Source organism: Macrobrachium rosenbergii, chromosome 12 (genome assembly GCF_040412425.1).
Source record: "Macrobrachium rosenbergii isolate ZJJX-2024 chromosome 12, ASM4041242v1, whole genome shotgun sequence".
Classification (NCBI taxonomy): Eukaryota; Metazoa; Arthropoda; class Malacostraca; order Decapoda; family Palaemonidae; genus Macrobrachium; species Macrobrachium rosenbergii.
The window spans coordinates 47,646,695-47,662,018 of record NC_089752.1 but is presented as its reverse complement, the minus strand read 5'-3'; the positions used below and the strand labels follow the sequence as shown (position 1 = coordinate 47,662,018).

General features: G+C 37.4%; 1 protein-coding gene across 1 annotated transcript; it reads right to left on the bottom strand.

Moving 5' to 3' along the window:
* Positions 1–6,662: 6,662 nt before the first annotated feature.
* On the bottom strand, positions 6,663–10,078 carry LOC136844230 (protein FAM200C-like). Its single transcript, XM_067113228.1, has 2 exons — positions 9,249–10,078; positions 6,663–8,949 (listed from the first exon to the last, which is right to left on the bottom strand). The coding sequence occupies exon 2, from the start codon at positions 8,810–8,812 to the stop codon at positions 7,505–7,507; it is 1,308 nt and encodes a 435-aa protein (XP_066969329.1). The 5' UTR covers positions 8,813–8,949; positions 9,249–10,078; the 3' UTR covers positions 6,663–7,504.
* Between the last annotated feature and the right edge of the window lie 5,246 nt (positions 10,079–15,324).

Here is a 15,324-nt window from a genome sequence, read left to right as displayed (position 1 = left end):
TTGCTAAAATAGAGCGAATTATATAGTTTAAACGTTTCCTAGATTTTTAAAAAAATAATAATAGTATCATTTGTAATTTTACTTCAGATGTTTCTTGGTGTTTTTTCTTTGTTAGTATTATTTCAGTGGGGTCTTCGCTGATTGTCTTATTTGTCTAGTCTGTTAGCAGTGGCAGGCGTTTCGTCCGTTAGGATTGTCCTTTCCGGAACGTTTTGTTAATATTTAAGAAGCATATGATTCTCTCGTTCTCTTTCTTCCCCTTTCTGAGATATAATTTTGTACTTTTGTTCTATTGCAATTTTGAACCTTATTTTGGAGGTGTTATTTTACTCGACAGTCCCGTCACTTGCAGCGCAAAGGATAATTTTCCTGTTATCCCTGCGGCTCCTCTATTTTTAAGGAAATTTTCCATATTTCTGTTCAAGAAAAGTTAATTTTAGCACTAACTGCTGTATCCCTTCATTTCGGGTGCATAAAAACACACTTTAGTAGAATTGTAATGGGTAACTCAGTTATTTTGCCCCCGGAAATTTTCCTGTATTTAAACGAAATTAAATGCATCTTTTGATTTCCATGTCAGAGGTAAATTTAATTATTCACGTATCATGAACATAAATTTTGGGGTCATTTAACCATGCTGAAATAAACTGCCTTGACTAATTTTCTGTGCCAGTTACCAAAGCACATTTTTTTTTATATCACTGACGTACAGTTTCACCAATAATGAATGACTTCATAGATATTTCATTCCCTGGCAGTGTATTGTTTAGGAAACGTTTCTATATTCATTTCAGTAAAATAAAATCGTCCAAGTTATCTCATTGTAGTGTTTGTTGCGAAAATGTTGTTAATTTGATTACTCCGTTAGACATGCACTTTTCAAAGATATTTTAATTACATGAATTTCATAAGTGTGGTAATACCATTTTTACCGTTTAAAGCATTTGTTTTGGAGATATAGACTGCAGATAGACAGTTTAAGTGTCAGGCTAGCCACTGTAGGCTTTCTCATATTTGCCAATGAATTTCTTTATTTTACTAGATCTGTATATTTCTATGATAATTTACAATGCCGAGTTTGTCTCTTTTCCCAACTGGTGTTGTTCACGTTTCTGTTGTCTTCCGCCATTCTCGGCGCCTCTTACTCCGTCCATTCCTTTGCAAATTGTTTCTGCTTTACAAGTTATCCCCCCCCCCCAAGAGTTTCTCTTTTTTTTCTCTCTCTCTTTTTTCGTTTTTACAGCCCTCACCAGAAGCTGGTTCTCCATCTAGCTTAATTACGTTAATACAACGTTAGTAAATATTTGCAGCACAAAAAATCCATTTATTTCGGGTATGGTCATGTAATTCTTACTCTCCTTGTGTACGTATTTTTCTACCTTCAGGTGGATGGGACTCTGCTGAATGAATGTGAAGCTTTAACTATTCTTGGTGTAGCTTATGGCTTACCTCTTACATTATTTACGAATATGCTTATTTCATGTTTGTAAATAATGCTAAGTCATCACAGACCCACAAATGATTTTTTATGTACTGTATGTGCGTACAAAGTTTTGTCTGTACCGTTTTTGATAATTTTATCTGCTTCAGTTGGTTCGTTCAGAAAACGTTCTTTGTAACCAAGTTATCGAGCATTAAAACTCTTTCCGATTTTTACTCGTCGTCACCTCAGCAAGAAAAGGTATACGTTGAAGTGCAGAGAGAGATGGGGTGAAGTAAGGTGAATACCTCATGGGAAAAGAAAAATACAGAAAGCAAATGAGATAGAAGGTAATGGAAGATGGAAGAACGCGAGGCTCTAAACGGCCTCGAAATGGATGTGTCCTGTTGTCGATATATTTGATATATGAAATCGTTCAGTTGCTCGCGTTTGGGAGCAACAGCAATAAATAACATTTAATCCTCTAAGCCTTTGTATGCTTCTGCCAGTGAAGTGTAATATGCGATGTTGTTCCTATCGACCGAATGTGAAGCTGTGGTATACATACTGTGTGAAAGATTATATATTTGTTGTTGATTTTAATGGTTCACAGGTATTTCTCGGTCCTTTTTTTCGTTGTATTCTAACTCATATATGCATATAGTACACATACGCAATGACTAGGTGAATTAAACACACAATATCCAACCACTAGTGTTTGTCCTTTGTATAAAAAGAAATATAGTATGTAATTACTGTGTATGGCAATATTTTGTTTTACTTTCATCTGATTGTCACTGTGCCTACTTTCGGATATCGTGCATAATCACTTCATTTATTTCTCAGTTGGCTCTTTTCATCATTTCCTGCGCAACTCAACTTATTCGTATTTAAGGTGCGTTTACACACGATCGAACTATGTTCGACGGACAAAATCGTTACCATATCACAGAGCAGGATGACGTCATAAGCGGTGAAACGATGGAAGCGGATCTGGCAACAAGCAGTGGTACTTAGATGAGGGGTGTTTACCACCGTTTCGAATCTGCTCAGGGGAAACATAGACCGGTGGACAATGTTCGAGTGATGTCCGTTGGTAACTCAGGCATTTAATTCAGTGTGTGGCCTTGGACTGGTGCAGGCACATCACTGCCATGGTACACAGGAAAAAACAAAAAAAAAATTGCTATATGCAGTATGATCATTGCTGTAATCTGTGAGGGGAGGAGGAGGAGATGCCAAGAAGGGAATGGTGCAAGGACTGGTTGCACAAACGAAATGAAGGGGAAGCCATGCAACCATTTTTAGAATTGAAAACTGGCTATGAATCGGACTTCACGAACTGTATGCGCATGGACCAAATACTTTCTACGATTTACTGGAAAAGGTTAAACCTGTTATAACCAAGCAGGACACCTGTATGAGGGGAGAGCATTTCACCTGCAGCACGTCTGGAAGCAACGTTGATGTATCTTTCCACCGGGTGCTCTACAGTGCCCTTCAATACAGTACAAGAATTTCAAAACCGAGTCTGTCTGCAATCATTCCTGATACGTGCAAGGCCATCTATGATGTGTAAGGATCCATACTTAAGGTAAGTAATGCTTGATTGTGACGGTGCATATAATATTATGAAGGTAATGAAATGACTTGCATAATGTGATACATCCCTACAGTTGAGCATAGACGCGAGATTAATTACATAAATATACATCTTATGTGTATGTGAAAAAGCTACGTGCTTGATGTTTGGCTACTCATTACATTACCCACCTTGAAGGCGCAACCCGTCAGGTAAACTACATCTTTACACATATGTAAAGTTCTTCATGAATAGTTCTAAACCTGGGACAAACACATACTATGACTGTTACTTTCACAGCTTTATTAAAACATGTTAATGCCAATTTCAATAAAGACATAATTATATCATACATAATTAGACAACAACCTTGGTTGAAAACGTGAGCTTCCCCTAATTTTCCCAGATAAAGGACCTCAGAAATTAGTTTCTGTGCATGGATCCTCTTTTTCTTCATTCATCTTCCGCAAATCATTGCTTAACAACATCACCAAAGCACTTTCTTCATCATATCCTCCCTTCTCCGATCAGATAGTTCCTTCCAGTTGATGAAGGGCTTCTTGAAGCACCACTTGCCTCTCGTTAGTGGGTAGAGACCTTTTTTCTCCCTCAGGTACTTTGAGTCTGAATGCGTGAAGACTCATGCGTGCTGAAGTCATACAGTATCCTGTGATGTGCTTGGGACAGGTGTGACAGGCGTTGGTGTTGTATGGGTTACAGAACCATGTTCATTTTGTTGAAGTATAGGATCATTGAAAATCTGAAAATCTAGATAAATGCCATTAGTGTATGCCAACGTGTATTATTTTCTTAATTTCCTGTCACACACACACACGAGAGAGAGAGAGAGAGAGAGAGAGAGAGAGAGAGAGAGATAATAGTTTATATATATCGAGAATGCTTAAAAAACCTTAACATTCTTCTCATATTAACAGACACCCCAAACAGCGGAGGAGTGGATACGTGTAGCAGAAGGGTTTTCCAATAACTGGAACTTTCCTAATTGCATCGGAGCAGTTGACGGTAAGCACATCCTGATAAGGCCACCACTTGATAGCGGCTCCTTCTACTACAACTACAATGGCTGTCTCCAATGCAGACTCAAACTTCATATATGTCGACGTGGGCACTAATGGACGAGTGTCGGATGGTGTAGTTTGGGATACCTGTTCTCTCAACCAGCATATTGAAGCAGGATCTGCGGGTATGCCAGATGATGAGATACTCCCTAACAGCTCAAAAGTATTACCATATGTGATCGTTGCTGATGATGCATTTCCTCGGAAGTGTCATATCATGAAACCTTTCTCTCATCGAAATCAAAACCTTGAGCAACGTGTGTTTTCCTACCGACTGTCAAGAGCTCGACGCACCGTAGAAAACGCATTCGGAATACTTGCTAACAGATTTGAAGTGTTTCATAAACTCATTAACCTTGAACCAACAAAGTAGTACAAACAGTACTTGCTTGCACTGCACTACATATTACCTTCGCACAGCACCTGTCACCCCAAATGTGTGTTCGGATGCAAATAACGAAAACACTGAAGACATCCATGGAATGCTACCGCTCAGTATGAGCAACAAGCCTCCACCATCAATGGCACAATTGTACGCGTTCTGTATATGAAATATTTCAATGAGAAGGTGCTGTGATCTGTTAAAACAGACATACATGAGGCTAGATTACAATAACTCCTGATAAAATTATAATAGTAATGTATAATACAAATCACCAATGTTGCATATTGAACATACTTTACATTGCTTTGTTGACAAAATGTATTATAAAGGTGGATTATGGCAATAAAGAAAATATGGCCATGGTTTGGTTTATATATTTTTTTGTTTTCTCATTGTAAGACAGGTAAACAGACAGATATACGACAATTACGTACTCACCTCATGATCAGACACTTCTGCAGGCACATGAGACACTTGGCTATCCATACTTGACGCGGATTCTCTCATGCTGTCGCCATCGTTGAGGAAGCAAAAGGTCATCAAAACACCATAATATGGGATGTAAATGTCGTCAGCACCAGCCCCCGACTTCTTTGATTTCCCCAGTTTACGTAGCTCGCCCTATATTGACTACGGATGGATTCTATTTTTCTTCACTTCAGAAGCAGTAACAGATAATCCACTTCTATTCATTCCGCCGTTATTTCATTGATGGCCGCGACCGTTGTTCCTATCCTTGTACATATCAGCCTTGACATTCCATAAGCATGGATTTTGCCGGTATAGTTGTATTAGTAGCAGGGTCTCTTTTCTGTCCCAGTGGCAACTTTTCTCCTTGACTGAGGTACTGCTGGCCATGTTAACAGGACAATTGAGACCTAGTGAACTGACGGCAGTGTTGCAAGTGGGAAAAATATAAATGTATCCAAAAACGTATCCAGAATGTACAAAACGTATCCAAATAATATGAAATAGTATCCAAAATGTATCCAATATATTTTTTAAATAATGCGTTATAGTTAATGAGGATGTGGTTAATAAAAGTATTTTTAATTCATTAACCCTAGATAGGAAATCGTACCTGCGCGTAACGCTATAGGAAATCCTGTATCCATATGGAATCATTGTAGGAAAAAATTAAAAAAAAAAATATTCAAACATGCTTTATTTTACCAAAACTATACAAAAGTAAAAAAAGAGTATTCTGGAACAAATATCACCCTCAATTATGACAAACTTAACAGAATATACTTTTGACTTATTAGAAAAAACTTTTATATAAAAAAAGATCTTTTATCAATTGAGTACTGTAATGATAAAGACACGTCATTCAGCAAAAATGCTTTTGAATATATGAACTAGGAACTATAAAGAATGTGCCTAGGCACCTTGTTCATCCTGGAAACCACAGAAAACATCGGTCAGGAATAAATAAAAAAACGGACATATTATTATATACACTTCAGCAGCAAACACGAGTTTTCAGCTATGACGATATATTCTGGTGAATTTTATGCTTGTATATGCAATAAAACTTTTTTTTTCTTTCAAATAACTTTGTTTCTAGTATATTTTCAATGTGTGAATGCAATATGAAACAAATACAATTACCTGCTACTAGGGCCAGCCCTAGGGGAGTGGTGGGGAGACTCAGTAATCCCATAATGAGAAATGTCACTGTCCGTTCCTTCATCATGGGTAGTGTACAAGACCCTATCAAAAGCTGAGGTGTTCACCAAGGCATCTAAGTCGAACCTGGACAGTGTTCTCTTACGTTTCCTGGGCATTTTATCACACTATAAAAAAATAATAATAATAAATCAATAATACTATATATGGACTAATGTAAGTCATGTTTCACTATGTACAAGATCTAATAGGCTATTACACTCTCAAAACATAGTCATTATGTTGTTTACATGCAGTAATGGCCTTTTTCTGAAAAAAAAAAAATATATTTTTCACCATATACTATCATATTAGGAAATGCTGTGCCATTTGGATACATGAGTACTCACCAAGAGTGGATGAAGAGGAGCAGCACGTTACACACCTTACAGTATGAAGAACTTCTGTTGAAATGTCCACCAAAGCACCAATTGAGCCAAAGAAGTATAAATTGTTGGAAAAAATTTGGCGGGAAATACAAAAGTTCAGGGTAGCTCTGCCATTTGGCACAGGATTTCCTATCTAGGGTTAATATTCTTTAATTCTTACCCTGTTGGTAGACAGACATCTTACAGCTGGCACCTAAGTTGCTATCTGTTGCCTGGTGATGGTGATTGTACAGTGACGTACAGTCGTCCACCTTTACTAAAAAACATAAAACTACAAAAATACAAATTTATGTCTTCTGTCTATACAGCTACATATGCTTCACTTGAATACATTTTGGGCAGAGTTTATCATTAAATTACTAGGTTCCCATTGATAGCAATGAACTGCTCCCCCATTGCCTTTGCTTAATAATAGTCCATTTACTGATTCAGTATTCAACCTATTTCTTGTATCTGTCTTTATTAGTTTGATCTGAGAAAATATTCTCTCCACTGCAGCAGAAGAATGAGGCAGAACTAAAAGACATAACATAAATTTTGACAGATTTGGGAACAAAAGTGTTCCATCATTACTTTCAAGGCTTTGAACTGAACACCAAAACTCAGCGGGGTTATTGGAAGTAGTCAATGATTCTTCATGAAAACAAGTGACCGCCATCCATTATTGCACACATCATGTATTGTGACTCATGAATAAGCTGAGGGAATTTTTCTGAAGAGTGGCACTAGACTTTAACTGCACCTACTCTGGCTACAACAGGATCACAGGCATTAAATAAAGGGAATACATAGCTCAGTCCTCTGAACCTTTTACTGATTTGTTCTGACAACTCTACGTAGAAATTAAACACTTCACCTGAAACCTGCAAGCTTCAGATCCAAGGCTCCTGACACATTTTTATCTTCCATCATTGTCTCTGCTTTGCAGCCAAGTACCATTCATTTTCAGGCAGAAAATTTGATGGGTCCTGAAATTCTACATCAAATGGATCTGACTTTGATTTGAGTATTTCTTTCTTCATGAAATTGCTGAGAATAGTCCTGTAAAAAGGCACATATATTCTTGTAAGCAGTATGTATCATGACTGATTCACTTTGAAATTCTCTGTTCATCTTATTGATAATGGGAAGTACATAACTAAGAAAAGAGAAAAAAAGTTTGAACACAGGATTGTTTAGGGCATTTAGTATATGTGCTGCAGACTGTACTTGTGATTCCAAGGCCTCTGACTGGAAGAAAAGTATGAGTGCTGACCATTGTTCTAGTACTCTGTTAACAACTGATTCTAGGGAAAGCCATCTTGTTTGACTGGAATATAGAAGTCTGTGAAAATCAACTCTAACAAACTCTTGAAATTCCTTGAACTTCACCAATCTCTTAGGACTGTGATTAATGAAGTTATGTATGTCTTTACACAAATCTTCTACAGCTTTTGGGAGTTTGAGACAGGCTGCAGAAGAACAGAGATGTAATGAATGACAAATGCACCCAATAACAAACAAATGTGGCACTTTTCCCTGCAGTTTTGTTTTTAAACCACCCATATTTCCCATCATGACTGACGCATTATCAGCAGCAAAACCAAGCATATTAGAAAATGGAATGTTATTTTCATAAAAAAAAGTACTCAGTAGTTGAAACAGTCCTTCAGCACTGGAATCTTCTACATCTAGTAATTGTAAAAATTTATCCTCAACTGTACATTTCTCAGTGTTCACTACTCTTACAACAATGGCTAACTGCTTAGTAGTGGATACATCTGTGCTCTCATCTACTATTATGGAATATCTGTTTGTCTTTAAAAATTCTACAATTTCCTTCAAACTTTCACTGCCTATGCATTTCACTATAATCTGTCTTGAAGTATATCTTCCTGATTTTACAGATTTTATAATTTGTGAATCATGGGCTCCATTTTTTAACACTTTCATTAAATGGTCCATTACATTAAATGAAATATTGTGTTCACAAAGAAATTTGAGTAACATTAATCTAAATCTTTCTCCATCCCTCGCAGGTAAATTTTTCTTTTTCAACAGGGATGATATAGAAGGGGATTTCACTGACTTTGCTCTAGTTATATAATATTTAGTTTTCAGATGTCTATGCAAATGAGAAATTGTTCCTTCAATTAATTTAGAGCAAATATTACAAAATGCTTTGCCTTTCAGTTCTGTTTTATCTCCCTCATACTTGGAGAAACATGGATCTGCTGACCATTTCAAAGCATATTTCCTTACACTTTTTTCTGGAGGTGTTGACGATTTGGATGAACTAGGGTTTGACATACGCTTACGAGAGGTTGATTCAACAGGAGATGGTGGCTGACTATCCTCTGTGTTTGACTCCTCAGAGTCCACAATTACAGGAGTACCGGAGTCAATCTCTTTGACAGGTTCCACCACTGCGCCTTCTCCAGTCCTACCTGAATTAAGAATGATTAAATGTTACGTAGAGTACCTTTCATCTACAGGTCTCTCTCTCAAAATTCATTTCTCCCTCTCCATTTTTATCACCCTTTCCAAATTCATCTCTCGCTCTCTATAATTATCTCCTTTTCTCTCTCTCTCTCCACCTTAATATTTTCTATTTAATTTAACCTCTCCCATTCTTTTTCTCATTCCATTTTTATCTCTCTCTACAATTTGATAAATGCAAAAAACTGTCTGAAGAAAATTTTGTTGAACAAGTTATATACTGGGTGATAAGGGTAAATAGACTAACCAGAAATAACACTAGGCCCAAGAGAGGTTGATGTAGCTGCTTGTTCACCTACACCACCTAATTCATCAGAGGATGAGGGTTGTGCCTGTGGATCATCTGGATTTGCTTCAGGATTGTCAGACTCGGAGGGTCTAGCAGTGCTCTTATTTCCACCATCATCCTTCTTTCCTGAATCATTTAATAATAAATAGTATGTAACGTAGCATAAGTCGTTGTACACTTTTGCTTTGCAACTTTAAGTTTGCACAAAAAGAAACTATCACAGAAATATTTTGTTCAATCTGCTGTAACAAGACTACATAAAACAAGGTATGTACGTTATGCCACTTTGATTTGATCTTACCTTTACCTTTCTGAAGCCAGTTTAAGAGAGACATTCTTTACTTCGTATCCACTAATCACTTAGATCTATACTTCATCACTCCTTGAGTATCCCAAGCAACAGCGACACAGTGACAGTCAGTCAGTGAGTAACTGAGCACCAGGCTCAGCTGAGCCCTCGCCGGTCGTCTCGAGTCTGACCTGAACAGAACGCGTCCAGGAGCCCAGGACGCGTTCACTCCCGTGACCGTCCCCCAAACCCCCACTCAAGAAATGTTACTCTACAATACGACTGGGAACGATGTAGTATTCATGACTTTTGAATGGTTTTCACTTTTTTGTAAAAAAAAAAAAAAATGATGACTGCAACAATGTGGATGTAAAAAGTATCCAATTCTTTAAGAAATATAGTAAAACGTATCCATTTTTGGCCTCTTTATTCAATTTCGTATCCTTTTGTCGAGCGTCGTAAAAACGTACCAGCAACATCAAAATGTATCCAAAGGATACTTTCGTATCCATACTTGCAACACTGACTGACAGACTTTGAAAATCCTGTAACCAAGTGACTTTGTTCACCGTGTGCCTGGCAGCATCGTATACTTCCACACCAGACAGTGTGTGACGTTTCGATGCTGGGAACATGGACAGTGTCCGGTACACCACTTGGTGCTCGCTTCTGACGTCATCAGCGAGCCTTTTCGCTTTCCACTGCTAGTTGGTAACAATTATATCCGTCGAACATTGTTCGATCGTGTGAACGCACCTTAACAAGGGGTGTTCGTGGGTTTCTTGAGAATGTCATTATAATGTAGGATCATGGTTATTTAAGTTAGAAATAAACAAAACTTATTTGATCTTACATTAGTAATTAAACATCAGTAATTAAAGTTAACATACTGAGTACGAGCAACAAGATCCAACAACACTTCAGCTGCCTAACGCGTTCGAATTGTTTGCAGAATGTGTTGTTTAATGCGTACAGTGTAAGTAAACAAAAATGTGTGTGCTGAAGGGACAATGGTTATATAGTAATTTTATGGGTGAAGACCATATGAGCTCTGGTTATATTTTCTAGGAAAGAATGGGTTTATTCACTTTTCTCTTTCAAAAGGAAAGAATGTTAGCCCTCACGTTTAATATTTGTTTGTGCTTGTGAATGTTTCCTCTATTCATTCTTTTTGGGGAGTTTTTTGCATTTATTCTGTTCCCCTAAGGCTGCATTGTCCGTCTTTGCCGTGATGTGCTTATCTTGTTCCCGTGGAGAGAGACTCCCACCCCCTTCTGAGTGAGCACAATTAATTGAATGTACAGTCAACTGTAACAAAGGAGTCTTTGTTTTTTGAAGCGTGTTCGTCTGCTCGTTTCTCCCGTATAATCTACAGTCACGCATTTTTATCGGTATTTGGTTCACTTTCTATAAGTTAAGTACTAGATTGTAATCCTATTATTATTTAGGTTTGTGTAGTTTCTGGTGCAGTAGTAATGACTTGTTTGTGTTTGCTAAACACCTCCATTCAGCATTGTTTCTTCTCACTCCTTTGAAGTTGAAGAGGCACTTTCTTAAGGTTCTCGTCTTTAGTTGGCCACGTGTGCTTGTTTAAGAGAGAGAGAGAGAGAGAGAGAGAGAGAGAGAGAGATTGTCGATTCACTGGCATACACCTCAGGGGTGAACTCCTCTTGGAAGATATTGATATTACCTTGTTTTCTTTGGTGTCTGCTTGATGTTCATGTCTCGAGACTGTTTACTAACTTGTTCTCCTCTTATGGCAGAAATTAATGAATGGGTACATTTTACATATATTAAAGAACGCGAATTGCTCCTATTTCTTTGACATTTGTGTAGTTTTCCGTCGTTTTGTTGTTTAACTTGTCATAGGGAGTAGCGTTCGGTAGCTATTGTTATTGTTATTAAAGCAGTTTAACCAGACCACTGAGCTGACTTTCAGCTCTCATAGGGCTGGCCGTTCAAGTAGCCAGATGCTGTTTATTTAAAGGTTATACATACACATGCACACACACACACACACACACATATATATATATATATATATATATATATATATATATATATATATATATATATATATATATATAATTTATTTATATATACAAATGTATGCTGTATTGTATATTCCATTTTGTATTTTGTTACATAACCCTCCGGGGATTTTTTTCAGTCACTTCTTCCCCCGTGATGCGATGATGGAGCAATTTTATTTTATTTTATGTTTTATTAGCTCGTAACAAAATCCCAGTTCTACTATAATTTTCCACTTGATAGCCCTTATGAAATTTTTATTCTACCAGTGTGAAAGTTTTATTATTTTTCCCCTCTCTCTGACTGGAGTTCATACTTCCTCTCCTTTTATATTGGCATGAAGCTGCCATGAGTATTTTAGCTCCCAGCCACTTTTAGTATTACAATCTCTACGGACCTTTATACTCTACATTTTCATTTCATTCCCATTCTTCGCCACCTGTGAGCTTTATTGGATGCCTTAATTTTATGGGTGCTTATTCCTAAAGTATTGTGGATTTCCTTTAGTGATAATTATATGTTGTTCATTCGAACTTATTTCTTCTTAACTTTGAAGTTCCTCTGCGCATGGAATTATAGCAGTAAAACCGGATTGGAAATGAGCTGTGAAATGTTGACGCCCTTAAGTTGTTCTTTCCAAAAATAAAAGCTTTACTGTGTTCCTCTTTTTTGTTTTGTCGTATCGTTGAAAAAGCAGAACTGTCTTAGATTGCCTCTTTGGTCTTTTAATCGTTTACTTTAAAATGCCTTTCGTTTAGCGTGAATAAATTGAGCTCACTCTCAGTGCTTGGTCTTACAATGAACCTTTTTGTTGCATATTCGAAGAAGGTTATTCAGGAATTATTGTTTTATAAAAAAAATTGGATTTTTTTAATATTTAGGTGTGCGCTCCCCGTTTACTAGACATTAACTAAGAGCGCCTGTTTGTTTATAGACTTTTATGCTTTGTATACATATTTTGACTGCTGTAGGGTTAGGAATACATGTGTGGTAATTTTTTTATACCTGTATAGATATATGCATTTTTGAGTTCATTTATTTATATATATTCGTATACATGGCAACAATCACGGAAGAATCTACTTGGCAGTAACAATCTAGTACTAGAGGTTACTAGATCATCTTAAGAATAACAGTGTGTGTTGCGTTGGTGGGAAACCGCTCTTACCGATGGAGTAGAGATAAGATTTATTTTATTACTCGCTGACACTCAGTTTTATTGGCCACAGCTCTTTTATAGTGATTATTTGAACCCTTTGATTGTTGGGGATTTGGATACCCCATGTTAGAACACATATGAATCTGCCAACTCACCTGAATGCTGAGATAAGAGTGTTACTTACATAGTTGCATTTATAATCATCAGATATTTACTTTACCTTGTTATAAATCGACTAAATTGTGGTTTGAGTGTGAGTACAGTACACGTATTTTGATTCATCTGAAGAGTCTTTTTTATTGTAAATATGTTAGTTGTTGTTGTGAAGCCTTGATCCTACGTAAAGAAATTTCACGTTAATGTGGATGACGTTATATTTGGCATTAACATAATTATGTTTCCGTGAGTGAGGAAGACAGAGGTGATATAGTATAACAAAGCATCTTATATTTCTTTGCCACAAACTTTTGAAAAGCAACGTTTTGAGTAAAACTTCATCTTCCTTCCCTGCCCTTCAGTGTTATCTTTGTCCTATCATGATGATAAAAACCCTCCCTCCCTCCTTTTCACCCACTGATTTTTCTTCTTTATTTTTTTTTATGAAACTAAGGCAGTATCTTTGGGAATGAGCTCGATGTGTCGAGCCTGCGTGATAAAAGAAATAGAAAATACCATAATTAGGTTATGAAAGATAAGTTTTATTGGCCATTGCCGTGCGTCATCCGACAGAAAAGAAGTCCTAGAATTAATTAAATGCCTGCGTCCGGGAAAGCCGTAGCAAGTATCGTAGATGGTAATGAGGTCGCCTTTTGTGTTCATTTTTTCTACCGTTAACTTAGAATTTCAGAGCTGTTCTTTACTCCACGTAGCCTACATGAAGAAGGTTACATTTTCATGCGTAGAATGTTGCATTCTTCTCTATATGGAACTTATCATTCATTACGTTACTTTGAGTAGAGCTCTCAGTTAGAGAACGCTGTTGGCCCAGCGTTCGACTCTCCGACCGGCCATTGAAGAATTAGAGTAATTTATTTCTGGTGATGGAAATTAATTTCTCGTCATAATGTGGTCCGGATTTCACAATAAGCTGTAGGTCCCGTTGCTAGGTAACCAGTTGGTTCTTAGCCACGTATAATAAATCTAATCCTTCGGGCCAGCCCAAGGAGAGCTGTTAATCAGCTCAGTGGTTTGGTTAAACTAAGATATACTTAACTTTTTGAGTAAATAGATCATATAGATTCGTATTTAGTAATGATAATGATAATCATTTCAAAAGCAATCTTTAAGTGATCTATTAACCTCACTTGCGTTGCACCAAACTCATGTCCATCATATTTGATTGTGATTTTCCTCTCTTGTTGGCTAATGATGGCAGGCGCAGAAGTACTTTGTAGGGTCCTTGATGTTGAAGGTTATCCGTCTGACCCCTTCCTTCCTGATGACATTTCTGACCAAAATTGTGCTCCTCTCATGGGGCTCAGAAAATTCTGAACAGTGTAAGTTGATGTGGCAAAGAAGGTACGGATGGGTTTTCTCTTGTTTTTTTTCTTTAATGCCAGAAGTATTTCTCCCAAAATCACATGATTTTGATCATTGTTGTCGTTCAGATGTTTCCTGACAAGATGAAATGATGCATTGCAGAGTCTGTTTAAAAGGATTGAGTAACAGCAATTCAGTCGTCACTCAATCCAGTACCCTTTAAAAGTTGCAGAAGTCATTTTTTAACCAATTATAAAACTACTCTAATTCTGACACTTGCTTCCCAACTGCCGGTTTGCTCTCAGGAAACGATTGAATATATGTAATTTTCTTTTAAAAGTAAACTTGTTCCGACAAGTATACGAACCTACGCTTTCATATATGGAGGAATCTGTGCTTAACTATCTTCGACTGTTATTGAATCGTCTTTGAAAAAGAAAATCCTAACACTATACCTGGGTCACGTGGTGTGACCTGGGTCGACCTGCCTCCCATTGTAATCGCACCCATCAATCTTAGAGTTCTAACGTTTTCAGAGTCATCTGTCATATTCGTTCATGCTGTTTCTCTGTTCTTTGTGACTGGGAGTGCGTACTCCCTGTCTCTAGCGATTATCTGACCGTATTTGCCGCATCTGCTTTGCACCGTCACATCTATAGATTATAATTTGTGTTTTTGTGCATAGGACGCTAGTTTTAGTCCCTTGGTGCAGGACAAAGAGTGACGGACTAGAATATGACCCATGTGCCTCTTCCTTTTGGAGTGAAGAGAATAGTGCACAGATTAAATGTTGTTTATTTTTCAAGGGGGAATTCTATTCCGGGCCGTATAACCTTAATAATGGAGTAGAAAGTTTTTTTTGTGAGATATTTTCCGGTGTCAGAGAGCGTTTTCTGTGCTCACGTGAACACACGTGTTTGTGTTTTCCAAATGCCCTAGTCTCTCTCTCTCTCTCTCTCTCTCTCTCTCTCTCTCTCTCTCTCTCTCTCTCTCTTTCTCTCTCTCTCTCTCTCTCTTCCCGCAGTGATGGAAGAGAACGGGAAGCCTGAAGTGTCTTGTGCAGACAAGGATAAGTT